Consider the following 27,421-nt stretch of genomic DNA (forward strand, 5'->3'; position numbering starts at 1 on the left):
TTTCCTAACTTCAGGTGCTTGGAAACTGCAACTTTACTGCGGTAAAGCATTTACAGCATTGTTCGGGATAATTTGCGGAGGTTCTAGGTTTCATGGACTTGACTATTTGCAAGTAAAAATAGAAAATATACCTTGGTCCAAAATAAGAATAGGTAAGAGAAGTCTTATGAAGCTTGGATTATATTCCACGTATTTTTTACCAACCTGAACTTTAAAAATTGTGTACGCTAAAGTGTTCTGTATGTGTACCTAAGGTTTTTGAATATTGACCCGTTTCATCATTCCTGGATTTTCTTAGCAATAAAAACATTTCTTCCTATAGGTTATTTTTGATACTTACCTTTCCAATGCAGATGAATTCCTATTAGAAGCTGAGCATAGCTAACTTTGTGAAGTTCCAGAATACCAAATTAATTTATTTTTTTTTACTAGGAATTTTAAGGATGTTGTTGTGTCTTAGTAGAAGAATTCAGGAGTCATGAAATGGAATGGGTGATGCAAAATTACTGTGGAAATCCTTAAAAGAAACTTTTTTGTCTTTTATGACTTCTGTAGGACCTGTGTACTTATGCTTAGGCTCTATGTTTAGGAAGTGTTGTAAGTGTAGAGAAGTTGGTGGCACCTAATGTGCTTCAGGTTATACTCATCTGCTTCTTATAGCTGCAGAGCTGCTAATAAGCCATAGGAATTCGTGATCAGTTGCATAGTAAACTAAATGTATGCCACATAACATGCATACCATATAGGTGTTAGTATTATAGAGCTAATTAAACTGATTTGAGTTGACTCCTAATTCCAGGTGTGAAGGAATACTCTTCTGGAAATGCTTCTTTGATAATTTTATAAATGTTTTTATTGCTCTGTGGGGATAGTATTTGTTTTGTTGATGTTCTCTGCTAGTGTAGTGTCTGTAAGTAATGTTTTAATTTTTTTCAGTTTATGTAAACGTTGATACTTTATACAAATAAGTGCTGGGGGCTTCTTCTCATGGGGCTGTCTGTGCTAGTAAGTCTAATTTTGATTGGGAAGTTATCCCAATATGTAATCATAGTCTTAGCTTAGCAATTCTAAATCTTCTAAGGAATACAATAATAACATTCTAGTAGAGGATTGAATAGACTTATTTGAATTCTGACATAAGTGATTTGGAATGTGTGTGTATAGTTTCATTAAGCGTTTTGAGGGTTTAATATTTTTCTGAATATACTTTTTCTTTACGGTTCAGAACTAGAGCTATACTTAATGAAAAAAATGGAAGTACAAAGAAGGTGTAGGTATTCTTTATTGTTTTATGGCTGTGGCAAAAAAAGCTTTGAGACTGATGTTCCATATTTACATTTGTGTTTCTCTACGATTTTAGAAGAACAGCCTAAAAGGTTTTTAATATTTTTTCCATAATTATTGTTTTTAAATCATTGTTTCTTCCTGAACAGATAAAAGCAACTCAGTTTTCAGTAACTGAATAAACATCATGTCTCGAGCACGGCAACCCCCACTTGTAACTGGCATCTCTCCCAATGAAGGCATCTCATGGACAAAAGTGACAATCAGAGGAGAAAATCTGGGGACTGGGCCTACAGACCTCATAGGTAAGTTGAAAAAAAACTAAAAACCAAAAACTTCTTTTGAGACTGTAGAATGTCACATTTAGGGTATGATTAGAGAGAATTTTTTTTTTTGCACGGTAAAGTCTAGGTTGAATGGTATGAGGAATGCCCTTTTCACAAATACGCACTTAAACCCATAAATTCAGGGATGCTGCTAGATGTGTAACTAATCAGAATGACCATACATTGCTAGATGAATCCTAGCCTGACTTAGCATCCTGTGCTGAACACTAAGAATGAATGCCTAGTTGGAGTGTATTCGAAGAGGGTACATGTAACAAGATGCTCCTTTGTTACTTTCCCAGGCATTGGAAATTTCAGCATGGAGACTTTCCTGTCAGAAGTGTTTCCAACGTATTGAGAAAGTCACCGAGTTGCTGTTCCTTGAACTAGTCTGAAAGTCAGTTTGTGTATCTGCAACAGTTATGACAAAGCCAGTTCAGTGATTTAGCAACACATTATGCAAAGAACCCTTTCCTTCGCTGTTTTGTTTTTAACATGGTAACTTCATTTGAATCACCGTAGCTCCTGCATTGAATGAGGGAACAAGCAGTTTTCTCCGATTCTCCTGACCATACAGATCTTCTTCATCACTGCTCTGTTGCCTCTTTTCCAGGCTGAAAAGTCCTAGCGTGTTTAAATTTTCTGCATGTATCTTTGATTGTTCTTGTTGGTCTTCAGTGAATCTCTTTTGGTTTCGCTACCAATCACAGGTGAACGTCATCTTGGTAACATGCAGGGTTCAGGATGCAAATGCACTGTGGCATAATACAGTACTCCCACTTTTGTGGTGTATTTCTTCCATATGATTGTTTCCTGCGTAACTCCTGCTAAGCATCGAACTAAGGTTTTTTGTTGTTTTGTTGTCATCTGTGAATTTAAGATTTTGCCTGTGTGCATCGTGTCTTTGTTCATTGAGTTTCAGCTGATGTTTTGTAGCATCTACATTATAGTGCATCCACTGTCTCATAAGGTCTCTCCACGTTCTTATAGTTGTTACGGTCTTTACATTCTGTAAATTAATATAATCAGCAAACTTTGTAACCTCTTTATTTTGTTGTTTGTGAATATATTGAACATAAGTGATCCCAGCATATACCCTGTGGAAACTTCCCTCAGTGAAAACACACCATTTACTGTAACTCTGTTTCTATCTTAACAAGCTATTTATCAATTTGAGGATCATATCCTATAGCTGCTTAATTTTCTTAAGCCTTTTCAGAAGGGCTTTGTAAAATCTTCTGGAAATACAAGTTAACTACAGCTACTGGAATTTCCCTTTTTTTCTTCTGTAAGTTAAGCATATGTGTACTTCAGTATTCATGTTTGAGACAATTTATCTAATTTGTTGTGGAATCATGACTCCTCTGAAGTCCATTGGAATTTTGTTTGGCTTTGCTAGAAACAGTATTTCACTTAGTGGCTGTAAATCAAGATTCCCGAATTCCGTTCTTGGCCACCACAATGAACTTTATGGCCAATCATAAGCTACTGCAATTTTCCCCTTCACTTCAGTTTGCTGTCTCTCAGAAGGGGAAGTGGTATTTTCCTGAGCTGCGAGACAAGGTTGTGGTACAGTAATGAATCTTTATTGAGAAATAATCGAGTAACTGATGATGCTAGAGGTGAGTATATTTCTGTGCGTTTGTGTGGTTGATGTACTCTGATAACCTCATTAGTTCATTGGTACAATCCTCTTAGAAGTGACAAGTGCTAAATCTTGGAAGGAAGACATCTCCTGAACTGTGCCTTGATATTACAGCTGACTAACTGCTAATATTTGTTCTTATAATTTTTTCAGAGTAACTCTGGTAGCACGTAGCTGCTAGTAATCTTATGCTTTGAGGTAAAAATAAAAAAAATAAATAATGGATTGCCTTATTTTTTTTCTTACCTCAGTTCTCAGCTTTCTCCAGTAAGTGACTAAGGCCCCAGACATGTGAAGATTTCTTTTCATGGTTAAATTAGGCATGTAAATATTCCCTGTGACTTAAATGGAAATACTTGCAAAAGCGAGCCTTTGTAGGCATGAGCTTTAAGCAAGTTTGAGTGAGGGTTTTATAAAGTTTATGATCTGCTATTTGAGATGCATTAGAGTAAAATACAAAGCAAGAAACTTTTATATATAGGTGCAAAGAGAATATCACATAATAGAAGAATATTTGTTTCATTTAAGAGAGAGCCTTCTAATAATCCCTTTGTATCTTTAAAACCAAATAAACTTTTGATTTGTAACTCTATAGTTCATGGTACAAAAAGTCAAATCCAGGAGATACCTGTAACATTTATGTTCTCAGCACTTAGATTTGTTTTTTAAGACATTTGCAGCTGTATTTTGTGGCCATTGTATAATTGTCAATAGATAAGCTTAACCAAAATTGGAAAGTCTCAATGAGAGAATTAGTTGTGCCTATTTATTGAAAGGCACATAAAAGCTAGAACCCAAGTCTGATGTCTCAAAAGATCTTTGTACCATGCAACAAACTAAAACGAAACTTTATTTAAAGGGAAGTTGGGGTTTTTTTGGAGGAAAAACCCATTGTATCTCTACTATCAAAAGGTCTCCCGCAACACATCTTTATTTGTTCTAGAATTTGTCTTGTGTCATTACTATATTTAGTGTGGTAAGTAAAGTGTTAATAGAGATTTACTTTCTTTTGCGTTTTTAAGATACAGAAAAGACTGTTTCCCTCCATTTCAATGTCAGATCTTGTGATGTTGTTCTCTTGAGAGCTTTAGGAACCTCTGATGAGAAGAAAATAATTGATACAAGGATCTTTAAAAGAGTTGTTCAAAAATTTTTACCCTATTAAATTGCTATAGCTCAGATACTAGTTCTTAAAGTGTTACTTAATTTAAGGGTGGATTCAGACATTTGAAATTCTAGGGTGAAAACCTTTTTAAGAATGGTTCAGACAAATTCTTTCAGTTATTTTTAGTTCCTACCGCAATGCTTTTTCCTTCAGAGAAGCTTCTAGCATAAAACCAGAAGCGAAGTAATAATATAACCTAAGGTTAAAACCCATGCATCATAAATGTGTGGGTTTTTTCTTCACCTCCAAAAAATTAAAACTGGCCTGGTTAAAATGTTGCAAATAAATAGCAACCAAAATATTTTTTTTCAGGCTTTTTTTGTGTGTGTTTTCTATTTGCCCACCCTCCACTATTCTGCATCTTTTAAGAAACAAATCTACTGTCCTTGCTCAAGTAAAACTACTTTCAGTTGTAATAAGAGTCAGTGCCTTTCTGTTTTGTGTGTGTGTTTTTTTTGGTTTTCGTTTTCAAAATAGTTTTTGGCAGGAAGCAAGGCATTTTTACATCTGACAACCATGAAAACTGCCAAATTTGTCTGCTGTGTAATGTCAGAGACTTAAATTGTGAGAAAAAGTAAATGTGAAGCTTTGGTACTGAGCCACACATGCTGACCCTTTTCTGTCTGTAAGTATTTTTTAAATCGGTCAGAGCTTTCTAGACATTAAAAACAAAAGCTAAGCCAACAGGGAAGGAACTGCCATGCTTCACTAATTTATACTCCAGTATAGCCAACACACTAGTACAACCTTGTCATTTTGGATGTAAGGCAAAATGTTTCTAGGTAAGGGTGTTATTTAAGAAGAACCTAATGATGATGTTTTCCAAATTGATACTATAAAATTAGGATCTTGCCAGTTCTTCAGTGCAGCAGTACTCCGATTAGGAATATGAAAATTATTGTTCTAGATCTGAGAAAACAATCCATCTATTCAAGCATCCAGAGTCCTGATCTGACTAGAATCAATCAGATTGATCAGTCAGGTTGATCAGCTGGTCAGACTGATTTGACATGAAGCACCAGGAAGCCTTGGACTTTATATTAAAGTGAACCTTGACTCTTAAGAGACCCCACTATAGCAGGGAGACCTTATAGCGGCCTTCTAGTACCTAAAGGGGGCCTACAGGAAAGATGGGGAGGGACTCTTTATCAGGGAGTGTAGTGATAGACTGAGGGGTAATGGTTTTAAGCTGAAAGAAGATAGATTTAGGTTAGATATTAGGAAGAAATTCTTTATTCTGAGGGTGGTGAGACACTGAAACAGATTGCTCAGAGAAGTTACGTATGCCCCATACCTGGAAGTGTTCAAGGTTGGATTGGATGGGGCTTTGAATGACCTGGTCGAGTGTGAGGTGTCCCTGCTCATGGCAGGGGGCTTGGAACTACATGATCTTGAAGGTCCTTTCCAACTCTAACCATTCTATGATTTTTATTTCATAGTTTGTCATTTGTACTTCTGTTATGAGAAAATTTAGAAAAGGAAATAGATGAACATTACATGACTGTTCTTTCATACAACAAGGGCAGTTAAATCAGCAGAATCACAGCCTTGCATCATGGATTTTGTACAGAAGAGATTGGGGCAGAGTATTTGTTGATTAATACTTTTTTGACCAAAAGAACCCTTTTGTGTCCACAAAAGTTCTGCAAGTAAGGTTGAAGAAACATTGCATAGCAGGGAAAAAAAGAAAGGACTAAAGAAACTCTGCAAAATATTCCCAATGTAACACTCCAAGTAGTATGGAGTGGTCTTATAAAAGATTTTTTTGCATGCGGTTTTGATGGAAATTTCATGTAAGTACAACGCTGAACAGCAGTTCTCTAGTTTCTTGCAAACAGAAGATCTGTTGTACAATATGAAGTAAAACTTGCAATAGGCTGTTACTGGTGGAAGAGATTAAAATAAGCTTCAAGCAGCACTGTGTGTGTCTCGTGAAGTGTCACTAGGACAAAAGACCTAAGTCACCTAGGGAACATCTGAAAAACGTATCTGTGTTTCTTTCACTATAGTTGGCTCTAAGGGACTGGAGGAGAGTCATATATTTATGTAAAATATATGAAGCATCATAAATGTGTTTGCATTACAGAATTTCAAAAGATACTTCTGTTCACAGTAGGGTTTTTCTCTTTTTTTTTTCCCAGGTTTAACAATCTGTGGGCACAACTGTCTGCTGACTGCTGAATGGATGTCTGCCAGTAAAATTGTGTGTCGAGTGGGACAGGCTAAAAATGACAAGGGAGACATTATTGTTACTACAAAGTCTGGTGGCAAAGGAACTTCAACAGTTTCCTTCAAACTGCTTAAACCTGAAAAAATAGGTATTTTTTTGTTCAAGTTCACATCTGTTTTCTTTGCTAAACAAATATATGATGGAGTACCTCTTTCAAATAAAATGTATGTTTAAAATGGATCCACCTCAGGACAATCTTCAGTTGTCTAGAAAAAGTTCAATATATCAATAAAATGTGCAAATAAATGCATAGATAAACTCATGGTATATGTGAAATTAATCCCCCATCTCAATATCCTGATAAGACCCTCAATGACTAATGAAAAGTAATCCTTTATTTTTCTGTAAGAGTAGCACTAAACTTCTAAAATTTAAAAAAAAAAATCATAACAGATCCAGTAATTACTCCTGAGTGTGCTAGAGAAATACAAAATATAAACCAGCTCATGAGCTTTACACCTAAATCCTGAGCTGACAGTTAGTCCTTTACAGAAAGTTGAGTCCTCACTGCTGTTTCTTACTTGTAATTCAAACCATCCTGCAAGACGGAAAGTCTTAAGTATTTCTCATGAGATGTCTAACCATTGAAATGATGTTGCCAAGCAGTCTAGGGCCTCTGATTAATCTAGAATCCAGTCTAAATACCCTCTGGATTGAAAATTTTTTTTTTTTTCAGAACACCTTATTGCTGAAGTTGGATAGCTATCTTTTCTAACATAGAGGTTCCCACAAAAACTGTTTTCAGCTTTTGTTCTCTGTGGTTCAGTGACAGTTGAATAGCACATAATTTCTCCCATGTTGTACTTAGATCTTAATAACAGAAAGGTGAATCAAGTGTAAATGTTACACAATGAAGCTTTTGGTGATGGGAGAGGAGAATCGATATTTTAAAAAATGGGTGAGTGTGGGGATGGGGTAATTTCTGGTGTTATCTGATGGGGATGTTAAAGAAGGGCACGGCCAAAAGTATGGCTAGCTGCTTTTTTGGCTGAGGTCCAAGACCTACTGTGCCTCACCTTTATGCATTGTCTGTGCTAAGGCTTTGGAAGCAAAGTCAGTCCTGTGTCCTTTGAGTCATCCGTCTTGGCATGTGGCCAAAGTTCACTTGGTTAGTGAGTGGAACAGAAAAGATTTCTCTAAAATATGCAAATAAGGAGATCTCCAGGTAATTGCTCATTTTGAAAGCAGTAGATGACAAGATTTGGACAGATACCAAAATACTTGGAGGAATGAAAAATACTAATATTCCATGATCAGGAAAATGCTCTTAACGTACATGAAACTTTGCACTCTGTAAGAAGGTAATGTTTGATGCTCAGCAATGAATACCTTTTCAGCAGTTATAATAAAATAATTTAGCATAATTGCATCCAGTTTGTTTTGCCGTGTATCTTCCAATATATTACCTAGGCATGCATTTTATATTTATCAGGATTTTTCAAATTAATTCAGTATGTTAGAAGTTGATGGTGCTGGACCGCCCTTGTTGTTTTAAGGATCTGCACTTTATTTTCTCTAGGTATCTTGGATCAGTCTGCTGTCTGGGTGGATGAAATGAACTATTATGACATGCGCACTGATAGGAACAAAGGGATTCCCCCCTTGTCCCTACGTCCAGCTAATCCGCTGGGTATTGAGATAGACAAGTGAGTACCAAATGCCTTTAATCCACTTTTTTAGTGGTTTTCTCTATATGTGCTTTTGTGAATTCCAGAAAAGTTTAATGGTTTACAAGGCAGGGAAAGATTTAAAACTACATACATGTATTAGCTGTCGGTATGCTATTTGGTACTCAGAAGAGTTGTTGGTGCATGCTTTATCTTGCTTAATAATCCTCATTTTTCGATCATCAATTAGAACTGTAGATAATCTAAAAGCCTGATATATTGAACCCCAGTGATGTTTAGATTTTGAGGATTGGTAAATAACCTAAGGCTTTGGATTTATACATTGTAGTTATGGAATACTTACTGTTGCATTTGAGTTTCTTGGGGCTTTTAAGGATGTTTAGATTGCTGTCTGTTGCTAAAATTGCACTGTAAAATGTGATTTATTATACCACATCAGCTAGTTTATTTCATTGAAATATTAATACTGTTTTCCAACCCACAGACTTCTTTACTTTCCTGCGTAAGTATGGTGGAATTTATGACATTTTTTTCTGAAATAGAAACTTTATAGTGAGTGATAAATGGAATTGAAGGGCTTTAAACGGGACATTCTTACAGCTCCAAACCTGCCTAACTCCTAGAAATAGCATCAGGTATACTATTTCTCTTGATCAAGATACCAGTTCTACCAAAGCCAAAGGCTATTTAAAATTAAACTATTACCAGAGTATTCATCTGCTGAATACTCTGTGAGGTGGAGTGCATTGGAGAAAATCTGTAGTGTCCATTGTTACATTGTTCTGATGGGGAAACTGCACTTTCCCAAAATCTGTGTGGCATTTCTAGTTGATCCGTCATCAGCTTCCAGCCTCTGGCTGTGCATTTCTTTCCTAGTTTGAAAATGTGTTTTTCTTTCTTTTCAAAGTACTAACTCATTTTTTTGTAATAAGCTGAAGATTTTGTCTCTTTAAGTATTTTTCTCCAGCCTCTGACATCACTTCTGGCAGGTACTTCTTTCACCTTCTCCAGTTGTCCAACCCTGTTAAAATATGGACTCTAGGACTGTGGAGAGTCTTACTAGAAGACTTCCTGTCTCTCCTCCACTCTCCCTTCCTGTTCATGGATTAAAAATATCATAATAATACTTCTTACCACAAGCTGCACTGGCAACTAGCAGTGAGTGGCTTGTTAGCTTGTTCTTTTGAGTTGCTACTTTTGCTGCTGGCAAAGTTGCTTGTTATTTTGTAGGGATGGCCTGGATTACTTTGTCCTAGCTACATCTTCTTGCATTTGATCATGTTCCTCTAATTGTTGCTTCATTGACAAGTCTGTCTTCTCAGTGTAGATGACAGTCGTCTTAATGTTTTTATCAACTATTTATAAAAAAATTATTGGTGATAAAAAGCTATTATTGGTGATGATACAAATCCTGATGAAAGTAATGTGGGCTATAGTAAAACTTTACCTTCAGATGTTCTCAGATTTGCTTCTCCACAAGTTGGGGTTTTTTTTGTAGTTAGTTCTTTAACCCATGTAATACATTCCTATTGGCATTGCACATTTGTCTGGTTGCTTTTTTGAATGAAGCACTTAATCTCAAAGCCCATGTAATATGTTTTCAAACATTGTAAGAAACAGTATTGACTGGCTGACATGAAAAACTAATTTTTGTCTGCTTTAATTCTGTATTCATTGAATCCTGCAACAACTTTTCCAGTATTTTATCTGGGATCTAAGTCAAGATAACTAGTTCTATTGCATAGTTCTCTATTCACAGATTTCTCACAGTACTTCTTTCAGTAAATGCAATAGTTATCACACAGTTACTTTTAATTTATTCTTATTTTAACAAAAAATCTAATGTAGGATTTGACTTCACAACCAAAATTGATAGTTCTTACAGTTAAGACAGCGTCAATGTGGTAGGTTAAGAATTAATTATCTTCCAGAAACCTAAGCAGCATTAGTTTAGGATTTGTTTGATTTAGAGTCATCTGTTTTGATGTTTGTTAAATAGGAAACCAATGATATTATGTTTTAAATGTTTCATTTGAAAGCATTAGAAAGTACAATGTTAATGAAACCTCAGATTTTGTGTGAAAAAGAAATGTCAGAAATGTGTAAATACAGATAGGAAATAACTTTTTTGTGAGTGAAAAATAGAGAAATCTTTGGGCAAGCGTAACATCAAGGCTAGTTCGTTGATTTCCAAGTTCATTGGAGGTAAAGCATGAAGATTATGGCAAGCACTGGTTCTTGAAAATGACCGGTTTGAGAGAAGGAACAGGAGTCAATATAACAAGTAATTGTGTAGAGAGGAAAAGCCTGATCTGCCCTTGTGTTATGGGTGACAGCAGAGTGTTAATAGTTGTGAATATAGATGACCATTCTGTGTTTAATTAAAAAATGCCTCCCCAGTGGAGAAGCTTTCATAATTTGCTTGCAAAATGTGATGTTTACTTTTACAAAATAATCTCTAATACAATATAGTTTAGTTAAACTCACACGTTTGCAAATACCTGATATCCAGGATGGGTACTAAGGTGTACAAGATAGTGAAAAAAAGGCAATAATAAATTGAGAAAGGGAGTGGGTAAGCAAGATACTAGCATTAAACATTACTAGACATGGGAATAATTTGTCACTAGAAGTGATAAAAATTGTTAGAATTTTGGGATGCTTTAAAATAGAAGAAAGCCTAATATGAAGAAGAGTTGTGGATACAAGGAGGTGGGAGTCTGCAGCATAATGGGTCTCTCCTTTGGCTTCATTAAACTATTTTTAAATGTGTGCAAGTTGGGATGTATTTTAATCTTGAAGCTGAAGCGTTTGGCATTGACTGTGGTGGGATTTACAACCCTTGCAGTCTGGTGGTTGTATAAGGAAGGGAAAGAAGTGCCTTGTATTGGTTATGCAAATAGTGGTAAACAAAAGAAACATTTAAAGAGAGGACCAGGGAGAAAACCAGTGAAAAAGAGATGTGAAAAAAGAGGATAGGAATAAACTAGATGGGAGCACACTGAAGAGAAGGCAGGAAGTAAGTAGACTGCAGACTGAGAGAAAGAAGTCCTCCCTCTAGAAAGTGGTTGTCAGTCATCAACAAATGATACAGAAAAGACAATCTACAGCATGGAAAGGACTTAGATCACCTATCTGTTGTGATGGTTTTTATTATTATTTTTATATGGGTTATGCTTAGTTCTAAATGTTCCTTTTGTGGCTTTTAAAAACATTCTTTTTGGTACTTTGTCCAATTAAAATGTGTTTGAAAATTAATCATAGCTTTTGAATCATTCAGGTGGGTACTTTAAGGTGTTGCAAATGAGACATTGATATACTAGAAAAAAAGATCCTGTAAGTAATGAACAAAAGTGCTTTAGTACAGCATTTCATTAAACTATTAGGCAAACACAGGGACAAAAAAAGTATTTATTCTGACTCAGTAGACTTAAGATTGGAGTTTAATTGGGAGTGGCTGGGATTTAAATGAAAAAAAGGTTTGAACTGTCAGTTAAGGGAAGTAATAATAGTGGGTCTATCACATTCTATTTATAATACTGCCTGTAGATATATTGTAGGAGTAATATATATACTCAAAATATGCAGTGAAATTCTCTTTTCATATTCAAATGTTGCAAGGATGCAAAGTAAGAACTATGGATATACACTCACCTTCCTGGTTATATTTTTTACATAGCCAATATAATTTAAATGTTATATGTATACCCAATGTGCAAGCCACCTTTTTTTAGCCTGCAAGTTTATCAAGTAATAAGTATACATAATTTCTGGCTGATAAGTTCTTCATATTTTCCAAGCATTAATTGATGTTCTTAGAATCTCAGTTGCTAAATAGCAATTATTCATATTGTAATGAAACTTGAACTTGCTGGTTATTATGTTTCAGTGGTGATCCTTAAAGTCACAAATATATTTATAGAAGAGTGCACACATTTGTTCTCCTGCCTTGCTAATAGTTTTGTTCATCTTTTAGAACACAGAACTGATCCAAATAGATGAGGTGTGGTTTTTTTACATTGCTATCACTTAGTGCATCTTGAGTATATGCTATGAAGTATTTAATTCGCACCAGAAAATAAGTACTTAAAATATTTAACCTTTGAGTTCTAGTTTTTTAATTTTCAGAATGGAGTAAAGACTGATACAAAGCTTTAGTCTTCTCTCACCATCTTTTTATGCTGGCTTTAGGTGGCACAGACCTGCTTTGCATTTTCCTCTCCAAGGAATGTTCCTGGCTGTGGTGTTATGCAGATGTAGCCAGAAACCCTTACAGAAGGCTTAAATAGCTTGCAGGAAGAAAAAGAGCATACAGAGTAGTCACCTCAGTCTGAGAAATGTGGAAACTTGGTATGAAAATGCCAACATTAACAGCAATGTCACAGTTCTTGGGTTGGTTTTAGCAGTTAGAGCTGTTACAAGAGTAGGTTGCTAGATTACGTCCTACCAACACGGGATTGTTCAGAATTTTAAATAGTTCTGGGAGACAGTATGTGATGCCTGTTCCATAAAGGCACTGGTTGAAATCTGTTGGTGGAAAATTTAGATAAATGTAAAATTCATGAATGAATTGCTTATTCAGATGTACCACATACTTTCCCTCTCCTGCTTGTCAAGCCCTTGTTCAGTTAAAGGCTCCCTGGCTCTTCTACCTACTCTGTCAGACTAAGAAAATCCAACCTCTGCAAAGCAGTAACAGCAGTAAGACCTAGTGGTGGTTAGAAAATTTTTGATTAGTGTTTGTTGTTTTGCATGTAGCAGAGGTCATTATGGTGGATCCATCTCGTACATGAAAGCAAATGCTGACATGCTAAGTACATTCCACATACTTCTGTATCCACCCACTCAATACAGATGCTTCCCTCTTCCCACGCCAGCTTCCAAAACAGTTTGTCTGGGAGGAGGGAACAGATGATCTTACGCTGCCACCTAATGGTAAATGTCAGCTTGCTACCATGACATAAGAAGAGACTTTCTGGAGGCTTTGATATTTATTTATTTATTTTTAAGTGGCCTGTATGCCACTTAAATGCAGTCAATGTCATCCTTGAATGTGATGAACTTGTGGAAACCTGTATCACAAAGATGCGTCAGTGATAAAAGCCATGAAACCTGTGGGAGAGAAATGCGGTATGTAGTAGTGTATATAGTCATAGTTTTATGACGTTAAAAAATATAGTAACGCTTACTTCTTGTAAGGCTGATGCATCAGTTGCAGCTTCCAGCTTATAATCTCTTAGTAGATTTCTCTTAGGACATTCTTCAATTTCTCAAATGTGTCATTTTGTTGTCATATTTCTAATAAACCCAAGGCTACTGGGGAGTAATTGCTAGAGTGCATCCTTGTCTTTTTGTTCTTGGAGAGACCTTTGTTAACACCTTCTGATTTGTTGTGTTTAGTCTACTCCAGTGTCCTTTATGCTGGTCTTCTTGCATGCATTATTAACACAATACAGCTGGTACGAAGCCTGCTTCTAGGAGTCTGACTGGTACCAGACAGAGGGGGGAGTGTACAGCAGCTCTAGCTGGAGCTTGTTTATGCTGGTTGCTATTCAGAATCTGTGTTTATTTAAAGTTGCTCCTTTTGACCTATAAACTTCTGTGGAATTGAGGTTCAAGTTACCTTTAGGTGGCTGTATCCTGTTTTGGGACCTGCCTTTAATCTGCAAATATCGTCATGTATGGTGGAAAGCATATTATGAGATTCTGAAACTCTGGGAGCAAAATAATCTTTACAGGAAAGTTTACAATTTGCTAAGCTGTGTTCCTAGTCAGGCTCTTCGTTAATATCCATTGCATTCTGTTGCTGTTTACTCAGTTGTGACTGCTTGGAAGGCTGTGAATTACCTGTGGAGATTACAACTAATCTTAAACCCCTGGAAAATATAAATGCTCTGTATATGCACAAGTTTTGTAGTAGAATTTGAAAGAGCCGATATATGCTGTGATGTTAAATTAGATTTGTTGAGTATCAGGCTATACAGAACCTAAAGTTTGGGGTAGTGGAGGGAGGGACTTGTGTTGATGGGCGCATGCGGCACAAGTGAATTGATTGTACCACATGTGTGTTGGATCCAAAGTAGATGTGCACGCCACTTACAAAGAAGCAAGGATCACAACACCTAATACTGCATGATTATATTAAATATACTCAAAATATGTTTGAGGGAAGTAAAACTGTATAGCGGCTTGAAAACAAACTTATTTTTATTATAATTCTCATTAATCTAAACAGTATGTGAAATCTTAATTACTTTTATATTTAAAATTGTTCTGATGGGTGAATAAGACTATTTTAAAATGTTAACTAGAAGTCTAGTACCAGACCTGACTCTGTTTTAAATAAAAGTCTTCCTAGCAGAAAGTACTATTATATAAATCCAGTATGTATACCTTTGCTGAAGTAGGTAAAGATAGCAAAATAGGTAGAGTTGACAAGGATGGTAAACTTCTCTCTCTTATTTTTTTTATCCTGAGGTTTTCTGGATTCAATTTGTGATTTCCAGTTTCTTTTGCAGTGATTGCTTTTTAATCAATTATAAAGTATTCAGAGCTGATTCCTGAAGTGATTCTTGTATAATGAACAAATCAACAGAAAAATGATCGACAATTTCATTGCATGTCAGTATGGTCTCAGCTTTTGCTACTAGTTCATATTCACGCCATAATGCTGAAATGAGTAAGACAGAAATACTTTCTCAAGTCACATACGTGCTTGCTTATAAGTAAACGGTAAGCAAGTTTTCATGAGAACAACTTCCAAGGACTTATTTATTTAATTTACTAATGGAAGTTAATGAAACAAACTCGTGTGTATGTGGAGTCAGTCTCTTTTTAGATGCATCTGCCCAGACATTTTAGAAATACAGTTGCTTTCAGTTTGAACTTTTTAGCGAGCAGCTTGTTGTGAAGACAGCTGTAGCAAGTCATTCCAAGCTCCCCATATCTGTTAGTGGAAAAACTACTGGTAAAATTTATGATAAAAATAAGGATACTACACCATAGAGTATAACATATAGTTAACATACCGCACACATTCACATTCATGTTTCTACTCTGTTGTGACTGTGTCTAAAATATGTCCGCACAGATAAAAGCACCCGTAAACGCATTTTTAATTTATGGTTCTGCACAAATACATCTGCTGGAAAAAAGCTCCTAATAACTTTTCAATGCAGTCAAACATCAAACTGAAAAAAACCTTCCCTTCTGTCCCACTGTCTGTGGGCAAAACCCATTTGCAGGAATTTATTACATCCCTAGCTAAATTGTTGGTCTTTATCTCTCTGTATTTATATATATTTATAGATAATAGGGAGGATTTCCCTAGGAATTGTATAGCTCGTGCATAAGCTTAAACCATCATGTGCTTAAACCATCATGCATATGTCTTAGTCTTACAAGAATAAGTACCATTTGGAAATGGTATATTTGTTGGGTGTGTGTACTTTTTGTGTTAGATCTGTTTCTTTTGGCTTCTGAGAAAATACGTTGAAGTTCTGAAAAATATGAAAAAAATTCTGCTTCTGTATTGTGTGCGTGCATTTATATAGTGCTTGTACTGAAGGGCTGAGTCTCTTCTGAGGTAACTGAAATTTTTTCATTGGTTTTGGTTTTTAGCACTAAAAACATAGTTGACCACAAAGATGCCACAATGCGTGGATTTAATATAAAATCTTTTTTGACAGCCATGCCATGTATCACATGTGAAGTACTATCCTGCAAATTCATGTACCTACTGATGACTTTTTGACTGCTTTGAATGAAAAATAAGATATCTTAAAATGCCTTTAAAGGAAGGATAAATTGACAATTTCTTCACCTTCTTACATCCATCAGCATTTTCTGCTCACTAATTGACATTCATGAAATTCAACATCATTAGTAATCCTGAATTTCACTACCTATGATTATAAATTTTTATATTAACATTATCACTTTTTCACTGAACACAAAGAAATGTTGGGACCTTCATTTTCAGTTGCTACATTTGTTTCTTACAGTATTTTCCCTGTCTTTCTACTTTTCATATCTGTCATCACTTTTCCTTGTATCTCATTTGGGTTTTTTTGTGTGTTTTTAAAAGGTATTGTTACATGCCCCTGCTGTAATCAGGTGGTACTGATGAAAGACTTCTGTGCTGTGTCATTACCTACGGAGGTCTTTTGTACCTTACACCTGTGTAATGGTGAAATCAAAATGGTAGAATTAGTTTTACTTAGATTTCAATCTTTTCTTTCCCAGTCATGCACCATGTGTCTGTAATACCAGATTTAATTTCATGGTTAGATGCAAGTTTATATTTATGTCTTGTTGTAACATGATTTAGTTGTTTGGTTTTTTTTTTACATGACACTTTTAATTGTAAGCTGTTCACAAGAATATGTCTCACTGAAGAAATGAATATTCATTTTCCAGAGGCAGATTTCCGCAAAAAGATTTAGAGGCACTGTTTCCTGGGATGAGTGCTGATTTTACTAGTGAAAACTTTTCTGCTGCCTGGTACCTGATTGAGAATCATTCAACAACAAGGTTTGTTGCTATCATATAAATAATTGTTTTAAATGCAAGTCACTTAATGTTATTTCATTATACAACAGATGTGTCATTGGTGTTGACATTTACAATAATAGTCCTATAGTCTCTACTGCCTGTGGTGTTTCTGCTGGGCTCAAAACTTGAATCAACTCTTTTGCTCAATGTGGTTATGAGGAAAACTTCATTTTTAACCAGGCCTAATTTATGGCCTGTCTGCTCCACACACCACCACCACCACCACCCCCGCCCTGCCCTGCCCCAACCTTCCCATGTCAGATGGAAGTTGTCTTTCTTCAGGTTGAAGTCTTTTATTAATCGAGAAGTCAGGCAGCATGGCCTTGAGTGGAAACTCCAGGTGTTAACTTTAAGTAATGACTAGAAGCTCAGGATAAGGGCACTGAACTAAGAGTACAACTGTTAGTAGCATCAGTTAGCTTTTAGCCAACTCTTGTGGAAAATGCTATAGTAAAAGAAGTTGGACAAGTGAGTAAGATCTTTTGAGGTAAATCTCTTAAAATCGTGACTATTAATGTCTTAATTTTTAAATATAGTTCACAAATATACTTACATAAATGTGCTATGTAAATATATTTTGCATGTATAACTGAGTTCTGAAACTTTTATCTGCTGGTTTTTGGATAATACTGGAAGCCATTTTTAGTAGTGATGATGAACTTTTTTTTTGTTGTTTTCAGCTGGGTATTTTGATTTAGCATTTTGAAGGGAAATACTTTACATATTTATTTAATGATTTTTTTTTTTTGTTATATAATGGTAGAAACAGATGTGGGTTGGTGGGTTTTTGGGGGGGGGAGCGGGGGATGGGCGGGCAGGGTGTTTGGTTTTAGGAGCTCCAGAAATAACTATTGCTCTACTTGGGAAGTACTTTAATTTCCTCTCAAAGTGTTGGTAGATTGAAGGGCCAAAAACCAGCAAGAGAACATTATTACCTATTACACATGTAGACAGCATCTTTTGAAATCTAGTAACTTAAAGAAAAGTGATTCAAAATTAATTCTATCTATCACAATCTTCGGGGATCATCAGGTTTTTAAAAAAGCTGAGGGGATAATAAAGTGAGAAAACATAGACAGCTCTTGATGTAGCTGTTTTTAAGAAATTTCCGTTATGTTTGGCTGCTAGACTGTGTGTCATTTTGTGGCTCAGTCATGTTGGCACCGGTGACACTGCCAAGAGCAATGTAGAACAAAGCAAGAGTGATTGCAAAGCCTCAGGGACAATAGTGAAGAACATGGGAGCTCAGGTATTCTTCTTGATTTAGAGGTGAAGGGGAAAGCTTCATGTAGTAGTGGATGAGTCCTATAGGTTCACAGATGGCTGTGTCGCTGTTTACCAAGGCAGTGGTTTTTACTTCTGTAGCCATGGATCTTTCACTAAAGAACAAGGACTGCAAGTGAGAAATTGGATTAATTTGAAAAAGTGGGGTGGGAGCATCTTTGCCAGCAGGTTTGCGCTTTGGAGACAAGGACTTCAAATTAGGAATATCAGGGGATGGTGATAACAGTTTGCAGTTAAATGAAGGGACAGAGTGTTACATGTGTGGTTCAGTGATGGCTTTGAGAGTGCTGTTGGGAATTACAAATCAGTTGGAAGCGTCTAACCTCAAGTACCTTTACACACTCACATGCAGCCTGGGAAAAAAACAAGAGGAGCCAGAGCTCCACATGGGAGATTAGACAAGTATATCACTGGAATAAAGTGGGATAGCTCATGTGACTGGTGTTCTGTGATGGATGGGAAGAGGTCTTCTGAGAAAGATACCCAGGAAAGAGCGGGACTTGACCTTTGTGTAAAGGAACAGCTTGAATAAATATATGGTCCCTCTTATGGAGCAGGTAGCAGGATGGTTGAGAGATTGTTCAAGAGGCTGGAAAGGGTGACATCTAAGTGGGATGAGGAAGTGAACAAAATCTTCCTTAAGCAACTTGAGGAAATCTCCAGAGAGCAGACCTTGGTTCCTGTACAAGACTTTAACCTCCCTGATAATTACAGGAAGGGCAGCAATTCAGGAGGCTTGTGGAGAGTTCTGGGAATGACTTGTAACGTAGCTGCTAGGTGAGCAATCAGGAGTGCTGCTTTCCAAAATATGATTCTTGCAGGGAAGACAGGGGCTGTGATAACCAGTGGCAGCCTTGGCTGTAGCAATTGTGAAATAGTTGAGTGCAGGGCTCTAAGGGGTGTGGGGAAGACAAGCAGCAGAGTACACACCTGGGGCTGGGCAACAGTAGTACAGAAGACAATCTGGTGTTTGTAACATGCCATAAATACCACTTGGCTGTCCAGTACAAATCATCTTCTGGGATGTATCAGCAAGACTCTGTTATGTTAGATATGGGGATAGTTATTCTGCTTGGCATTATTAAAGCTGCAGTTCAAGTACTCTGCCCAGTTTTGGCCACTGCTTTAAGGCAGATATGAGAGCTCAGCCACAAAAATAGGAGTATAAATATCTGTGGGTATACAGCTTGAAAGAATTAGGTGCTTTTAGAAAAGAAACAAAATTAATGCAGAATGTGTAGAAATATGTAGTGGGCAGTTTAAGGGTAGCCATTGATTGGTCTTGGTTTACCAAGAATAGAACAAGCTGTCTCAGTTTGCCACAAGGGAGATTTAGGTTAGATGCAGATTAAAGCCAATATTGCATTGCTTAAGTTCTGGGACAGTGTAACTTGGAAAGCCGCAGAATCACCATCACTGCAGAGTGCTGAGATTTGATTTGACAGCTGTCTGTCATAGATGGCTTAGGTACATTTAAGAATGTTGTGGATCCATAAAATGAATTAAGTGACTTCTTAGAACTGATTAAATGACTCTTGTTATCAGAATTACCATGGAATATGAAGAACAGCATAATGGTTATATCTCTAATGTGACAAGGTGTCAGTAAAAACATTGATTTTTCTGGTCATCAGTACTATGAATTGATAACTAATTACATCAATTTTTATGGCCCCTTTTAAACTTGTACTATGCCAATGGGTCGGTACCTGAAAGTTCATTCTCATGTAAATTTCCATTGATTTTTATCTTTGCATGTCAACAATTTCAAGTCATGGTCCCCTCAGTCCAGTGGGGAAAAAAAGTATTAATTTTTGTTGTAAAAAACAAAAGCTGGGTTTTTGCATATTAATTCGGTTTATGTTGGTTTATAAAAATCTGAATCTTAGTGTTGAAGTTGCAAAAGCTGTGTAGAACTCAACAGGAAGAATGGCTCAAAGGGTAGTGTGAATCCAATCATGTTTTGAATCTAATTATAAATAGCATTTTAAATAAAGAAGAAGCAAAACTGGGTTTTTTTTCTTCCCAGTTCACAGTGTGTAGTCTTAGAAATATTCTGGAATTGTATAATGATCTGCCCCATATCATTTGTGCTGTTTTTCCGGAAACACACAGCAATGGTTTAGTTCTTGTCCTCTGTGTGACCTCAGGTATTGGGAGTGCTAAATGTGTGGTGCATTGATGTTTTGGTTAGCTTATGTCTGTTTTTTCCCTGAAGGAAATTCTTTTCAAGCAATCAAAAACTAACATAAAAATATTGAAGGAATTAAGAAGCTGAAAGTGGAAAAGGGTTTTGAACTATGCTGCAAAGTTAAACAAATGTTGTTATTAAAGGGAATTCTAACATCTAAGTAGTTAATGTAGTTTACCAATTGTAGGGAGTTATACTATCACATTTAATGTAGTACTGACAGTTAACGAAGAGCAATATTGCGTGTTTAGAAGACATTTATTGACTAATTTGTATTTTAAAAAAGTCTAATCCATCAGAAATGATAGGAGCCCTCCATTTAGGATTAAAACTAAAAAAAACCAAAAACTTTTTGGACTAGAGTAAATTGTCATTATTGAGAAGCATACTCGTTAGCAATTACTCAGTCCTTAACAGTTGTTGCAAAAGTAGCTGGCTTTATTTTCCAAGTAGTTTATTCTGTTTATTCATTAGCTGACCTTATTTGCTGTTTGAACGGGGGTTTTCTTGTTTGTTTTCAGTTTTGATCAGCTAAAAACGGCTGTTGTGAATTTGAAGAAACAAGCCAATAAGAAAAATGAGGGGAGTCTAGCTTATGTGAAAGGAGGTCTCAGCACGTTTTTTGAAGCACAAGATGCTCTGTCAGGTAAAGATGCTTTGCAATTATTAAATACAGTATAAAAGAAAAGACAGTATCTGCATGTATGGTTGAATTTAATATTAAAAAATACTGTTTTTCTTCACAGTCTCTTTTAAAACTGTGTAATGAGCCCAAAATCTGTATCGTGTTGGTCATAAGCTGGGACTGGCTAGCTGATTGTTGTGGTGTATTTGCAAAAGGTGGCACCAAATGTATCTTACAGGAATTGGAGGCATTTGATGAAACTGCTTAGACCACAAATCCAAAAAAGAGAGGAAATGTTAAACTGGAGATAATATTAAGATGACTTACAAACTTGTAGGTACATCAAAAACTTGATTTTATAATGCCTTATCTCATAGACTGTAATATTTATATGAATATTCGGTACACTCTGACTTGGGAAATCAGATGGCCTTCATATTCTGCTTGCCATAGGGAGAGACACTAGAGAGATTAGCTTAGTTGTCTGTGCCATGTGTATATACGCGTATATATACACATTTATATATTTATACATATATAAATAAAGATATCTTTATTTTATTTGTATATATATACACTCTTAAAGCACAAAATGTCTCTCAGGTAAAAGCTCATTGTGGGCTGCTATAGTTCTGTCTAGTTAGGGACTATGCTGGATAACAAAATGACCGTGGTGGATAACAAAATGACCGAAGAACTATGCTGTTCTTCGCAGGTACTGTATATTGCAGGATTATCATTCCTGATCATTGATACTGTGTTATGGGTGCTATGGAGTAAGGAAGCTTATTATTCTTCTCATACCCTCAGTTAAACTAACACTTCTGTTGGCTTTAGGAACACTGCTTTGGAGAAGTACAAATTTTCTCTTGATGCACTTGCAGGACACTCACTATCTGTCTGATACCCACTTCTGTGTGTTAGAGAAAAGGGAAGGCAGTACTGTCTCACCTGGTGGTCCACCTGTATTCCTACCCCAGCCAGATTAACCTCTGACCTGCCCTTCAGGTGACAGCATTTTCAAAAGGGGTTGATAGCTTTTGGCTACCTGCCTAATTTGGTAATTTTTAAGAGGAGAACTCTTTCCACAAATACAAATATATATGCTTTGGTAGGGAAGACCTCTTCTTGAGACATGTAAAGGTTCTTCCTGTGAAGAATCTCAACTCCTGAACATCTTTATTAACCCACCCAAAACTGACCTATTACTGATCAGTTTTGAAAAACCTTGGCCTAAATCTAGGTAGTTTTAATAACAAAAGTATTAAAGCATTCAATGGAAATACTAAAGAATGTGGTGGTATTCATAGGAAAAGACACTAAGAAGAATCAGTATTTGGTGTTCTTTAACTTTTTTTTAAGCTGAGTTTTTATTAAATGCTAGGAAAAATGATAATAGACTGTTTCTTTGTAAGTCTTAAATATCTTGAAAATGTTGAAATCCTAATTTTTCTTAAGTAGTTCAAAATCCTAAATAATCCTGAACAAATATTGAAATGTGAGTTGTGTTTCACAACCAAATCTGCTTTGCATATAAAGTATCAAATACTCTAAAAGATTGAGTTCTGTTTCCAAACAGTTACTGCTATGGATAAAAAGTAGTGCTGGAGGACATATGTGTTATCTTGTAAGATTATTTTTTGGACCAGCAAAGACTTAGTAGGATTTAGAGAAAGCTGATGCAAATCGTAGATCTTGTGAGGTTTTAGAAAGACAGAACACAACTGAGTGATTTTTTCTCCTGTCCCATTTATTAAAGTGTAAGCTTATTGCCTTTGGAGACTGATTTCCTGATAAGTGAAGAGATCAGAGAGCAAGTAGGAATGTAAAAAATTATTAATAAAATATTGATAGGGAAAGCAAATTCATTTATTTCAGTAAATACTATGTTCTCAATTTAAAAAAATCTGATAATAATTCTAATATTACTCTGTGTAATATTAATCATTAATATTACTATATTATGATTATTATTAATAATATTAATAATTAATACCACTCTAATACTAGCTCTGTTATATAATAACATACATATGTAATAACACTGTTATGTTAAATACATGAGCTTGATCTGGGAAACCCTGAATTTCTGATTATGGTGCAGCTTTTTTCATTAGCTGGGATCAGTAAGATCAGTGTGGTCTTAAGTGTGCCATCAGACTGTATTACACATTTAAATGAGCATTAATATTTTCACAAGTAAGCAATGAAAACCATAAAAAAGCTATCCTGAGATGCTTATTGTATTTTGTGATTTAGAAACTGTTTACTAAGAAAATAAGAGGTCAAATAGGCCAGAACCCTTCCTTGTTTGGTTTAATTTCTTGGAAAACAGAATTGCCTTATCAGATCCTGACGTCTCTTTGCCCGTCAGCTTGGCTGACAGTTTGACAGTGGCTTTGCTGCAGAGGAGATGTTCAACGGGAAGTTTGTTTCGTCAGCTGAAGGGAGCTGTAAGCTGAGCTGAGGGGAACTGGGCTCACCTCAACTTGACCCACTTGTCAACATTGGGGAGCTCAGCTGATTTATTTCCCATAATTCTAATGGCAACCTAGACAGTAGCATTCCTAAAAGGGCTGCTGTTTATATGTTTGTAGACAAGTCATGTTTTATTGTCAAGAGCAAGTCATGTCCTGCACAGGAGTCTTTGGAAAGTTAGCATATTAATTTACTTTGAATATACTTTTTAAGAAGTGTTCTTTACAAAGACCCTTAGACTGCAGAGTTTCTTTTTATTTAAGTGAATGGAAAAAAATAGGGAAATGACCAGTCGCTCAGTTACACAAAAACAAGCAAGTATGACATCTATATTGGCAAGTAAGGAAGATGCTGTGTTGTCTTGGAAACACAGGTATGTTGAACAAATCTAGACTTGACTCTAGTTTGTCATGTCAGCAGTTCTTCTTACACAGTTACAACTACAAACACATTGTATAGATTTTTTTTTTTTCTGAAAATCATGTAAAAAAAGAAGCACTGCTGGCTATTGTTTTTTTTTCCTTTCCACTCTTATTCAGATATGTGGCCTATGGGAATGCCACTAGGATGAAGGACTTGGACTGTAGTTGGCTTTTTGTCTAATACCTTACTTGATACATAAGCTAGGACAATGTTTACCTAGTTACAGTGATCCTATATCTGGTCAATGCCTAGGTTTTTGGTTGATGAGGTTTGGGTTTTGTTTTTTTTTTATTCTTCCCATAGGGTATTTTTACACTTCATCCTCTAATGCCCATTCTAGAATGAGCATGTCAGCGATCTAGGATCTGGTTCAGTATGAATAAGCATATTCTGTTGCCGTTATGTCTGCTAAATTAATCTTCTCTGAAACTAAAATAAAAGAAACCACTGGATCTATATTCAATCCTGAGTCAGACTGAGAATTTGAGAGGCTGAAATCTGATGCTTGTCTGTCATGTAAGTGTCCCTTTGCTTCTGGCTTTTGAGGAGTTACGTCATGGTTGAATTTAAAGAGAGTACATATTCTCTTTAATTTTTCATTAGTGATTCTGTTTGCAAACTAGACTGATGACTGACTAATTTTGAAGTGGTTTTGCATTGGTAGCTCTTGCCTCAGTTCAGTCTTTTGGTCTATTTGTCCAATGAAATGCCAGTCCATGACTGTTTTTGCTAGGCAATACAGCATCAGACTGTTATTAGGAGGTTTTGCTGTTGCCGCGTTCCTCTTTTGTAACATTTTTGCCTTACTTTGGTCCCATATACGTTTTCCCAAATAGTATGATTTTTTATTTGACATTTGGACTTGAGTAAATCAAATTAAAACATAACATTACTACCTAAATGTTATGCAGCTGACTTGAAGAGGCTAGAATATCTGTGCTGAGTGCTCTGTGGCATGTGTCTATTAATGTTATCTTCCTCATCCCGCAGAAAGTGATAGAATATAGTCTTTGCAGGGTAAGAACAGCCTGCTATTATAGCTAGTAATTTTCAATATAGTAATTCACAGAGGTTAAGAAAGAACAGGGCCATGGTAACAAGCTGGCAAATAAACTAACATGCTGTGTGTATCAGGCATGTATCTAAATGTAAATCAGTTACTTCAGAGTAACAGTTTACATGCGTGTGTGTGCCCCACAGTAGATGCAAGTTAGATTATTTCACTTTAAGAATTAAGATCATGAGGCAAAAGTTGATGTACTCTAAGCTCACTGTCTAGCTTTTCAAGTGGATGCTCATGTCTGAAGGCTTGAGGTATCCTTATGCTACACTTGTATACAAAAGCTGAATAAGAAGCAGTTGCGCTGTCATTGCTACCTGCTTTGTCCTTACATTTATCAGCCATCTCATGTACACACAATGAAAAAAAAAAAAAGCATGCTGATTTGTTTGCTTGTTGAAGACTTGTATTCTGATCTTGTAAGTGGTGGTAGGTAGATTAGTCTCAGGTGGATGCTTCCTCTTCATGCAATGTCTGTAGCAGACCAATTATTATCTTAATGCTACCCTAAAATCATGATTGTGATCATGATTGAGAAAAGGCTCAAACTTCCCTTTCCTTTCATGCAGGTTCTAGCACAACATTATCTAGGGGGTGGTTTTTTTCAGTGTCTCAAGCAAGATGTGGTCTGATTTTGAAAAAGTGTGAAACAGCAGAAGTTGTCTCAGTCCATACTGAAATTTCTTTCCTCAGGCCTGTACCTGGTTGACTGCTTGTATAGCTTCTTTTAAATAAGTAATTGTTCTAGACATGTAAGCTAATTACTAGCAGAATTTCTCTAAATGGATGCAGTCATGGCAGCTTTTAGCTACTGTGTGGCTGTCATGTTTTATGAATTTGTGTTTTTCAGGTAAGTTAAATGTTTTTGTTTGCATTTGAAAAACAGTAAAGCATCAAAAAAAGTGAAGGTTTTGCAGTTGCAGTTTTCAAACAGCAAATAGTGCAGCTGATCGCAAATCTACAAAAAATTGCCTACGATTAAATTTGAGCCAGACTTGACCTACAAAGACATAAAAACAGCTTTATTTCATGTTATATCATTCCATTTTGATTTCCATACCACTTCTAAAATACATGCAACATTTAAAAGCTGCTTTTATTTCTACTATTAGCTTTCATAGATCCAGAAGGTTAGCACTGTGTTGGTAAAAAGAGAATAGCATTTCCTGTACTCTAAAATTCTGAAGTATCCTGGAAAAGGCCTGGGTCCAGTTCTGGAATTTTTAGTGGATCCATAAGCAGAATAATAAACCCCATTTTCATGTCTATTTCTGAGATATTTGCCTAGAAATGTCACACCTGACACAATATAAGCCTGTCTGAGAACAAAGTTATCAGGCTTCATGATGACTACTATTTTTTGTCTCTTCTTTCAATAAAATCTCCCCTTCTAGAACTGTGCTTTAATTTTATTTTTGCAAACACTGCTAATCCAAGCAAAAATTACAAAATACTGAAGTAAATGTAGTATTGTCTTTAGTTGCCTTTTTGTGTTTTGTTGCTATAACATTTAATTTTTCAAGCTTGTTTACCCAAAACAGTGGCAAAAATCAAAGAAAATGGCCAGACTTAAAATGATACCAAAAAAAAAAAAAATATTAAGCCATTTGCCATGCAATTTGCAAAGATATCTAGAAATCTTGGGGGGAAAAACCCGAACCAAAACCAAAAAACCTTAGCAGTATTGACTAATGGCCATAGTAACAAACTTCAGGGTTTTTAGATTTTTCTAGTGTAATGTATTACCAGCTCTGTTCATCATGTGCTGTCATTTTGTATTGCTCGTATTTGTATTACATTTGTATTTGCTCGTTATATACAGCACTGCGCTCCTGTTGAATCCGGTCAGAAGAGCTTTTACCCTACACCCTACTGGAGTGCTGTCCTCATCAATAACCTTCTTAATTTTGTTCAAATTACCAAAAATCTCTAATCTTTTGATAAAGGGATCCAAAGGCATTTTTATTCATGTGTTGGCGTGTATCCTGGCAGCATGTCAACATGTGTTCTTCATCGCTTCATTGCTGTGCTTTGGTGCCAAGTTGCTTACAGTTACCACATCAGATCCTCAGAAATTCTTTGCTGAGTCAGTCTTTCCTTTTAGTATTTTCTTTCCCCTCTTATTTTCTGCATTTGACTGCAACAGTTTGATTTTTTTTCAGGTATCTTAATTTTTTTTCTTTAACCATATTTCTGTGGAAATGGATAAGATTTTCAGTATCAAATGCGTTTCTAGCAATCTTTTAATCAGAAAATGTGGAAAACCTGCATCTGTTGCTTTGAGCTGAGTTAGGTAGAGGAAGTTTTGAAAATACAACTCTTGGTGCTTATTTCAGAATATGTTTTAAAAATCTCTAATGACTAAATCAGGAATGAAATTTGGAAGTCAAAAGTGGCATGATCTCGGCAAGTGTGGTTTAATTTGTTAGATGTATGGTTGCCAAGTAGAAAACCATATCCTTCCTTGGATTAAATAAAACTGTTTTGAACACAAGCAGCAGTGAATTAATTGCAGTTTATTTTACGATA

The 27,421-nt window shown here is 35.9% G+C and overlaps 1 protein-coding gene across 1 annotated transcript in view; it reads left to right on the forward strand.

Moving 5' to 3' along the window:
* Nucleotides 1–27,421, forward strand: part of EXOC2 (exocyst complex component 2) — a 127,673-nt gene that overhangs the window by 13,116 nt on the left and 87,136 nt on the right. The window contains exons 2-6 of the mRNA XM_074146291.1: nt 1,434–1,589; nt 6,562–6,738; nt 8,170–8,296; nt 16,697–16,810; nt 20,828–20,952. Coding sequence (XP_074002392.1) covers nt 1,472–1,589; nt 6,562–6,738; nt 8,170–8,296; nt 16,697–16,810; nt 20,828–20,952 — 661 coding nt within the window. The 5' untranslated portion in view covers nt 1,434–1,471. The remainder of the gene's footprint in view (nt 1–1,433; nt 1,590–6,561; nt 6,739–8,169; nt 8,297–16,696; nt 16,811–20,827; nt 20,953–27,421) is intronic.

Source organism: Numenius arquata, chromosome 4 (assembly GCF_964106895.1).
Source record: "Numenius arquata chromosome 4, bNumArq3.hap1.1, whole genome shotgun sequence".
NCBI classification, from domain to species: Eukaryota; Metazoa; Chordata; class Aves; order Charadriiformes; family Scolopacidae; genus Numenius; species Numenius arquata.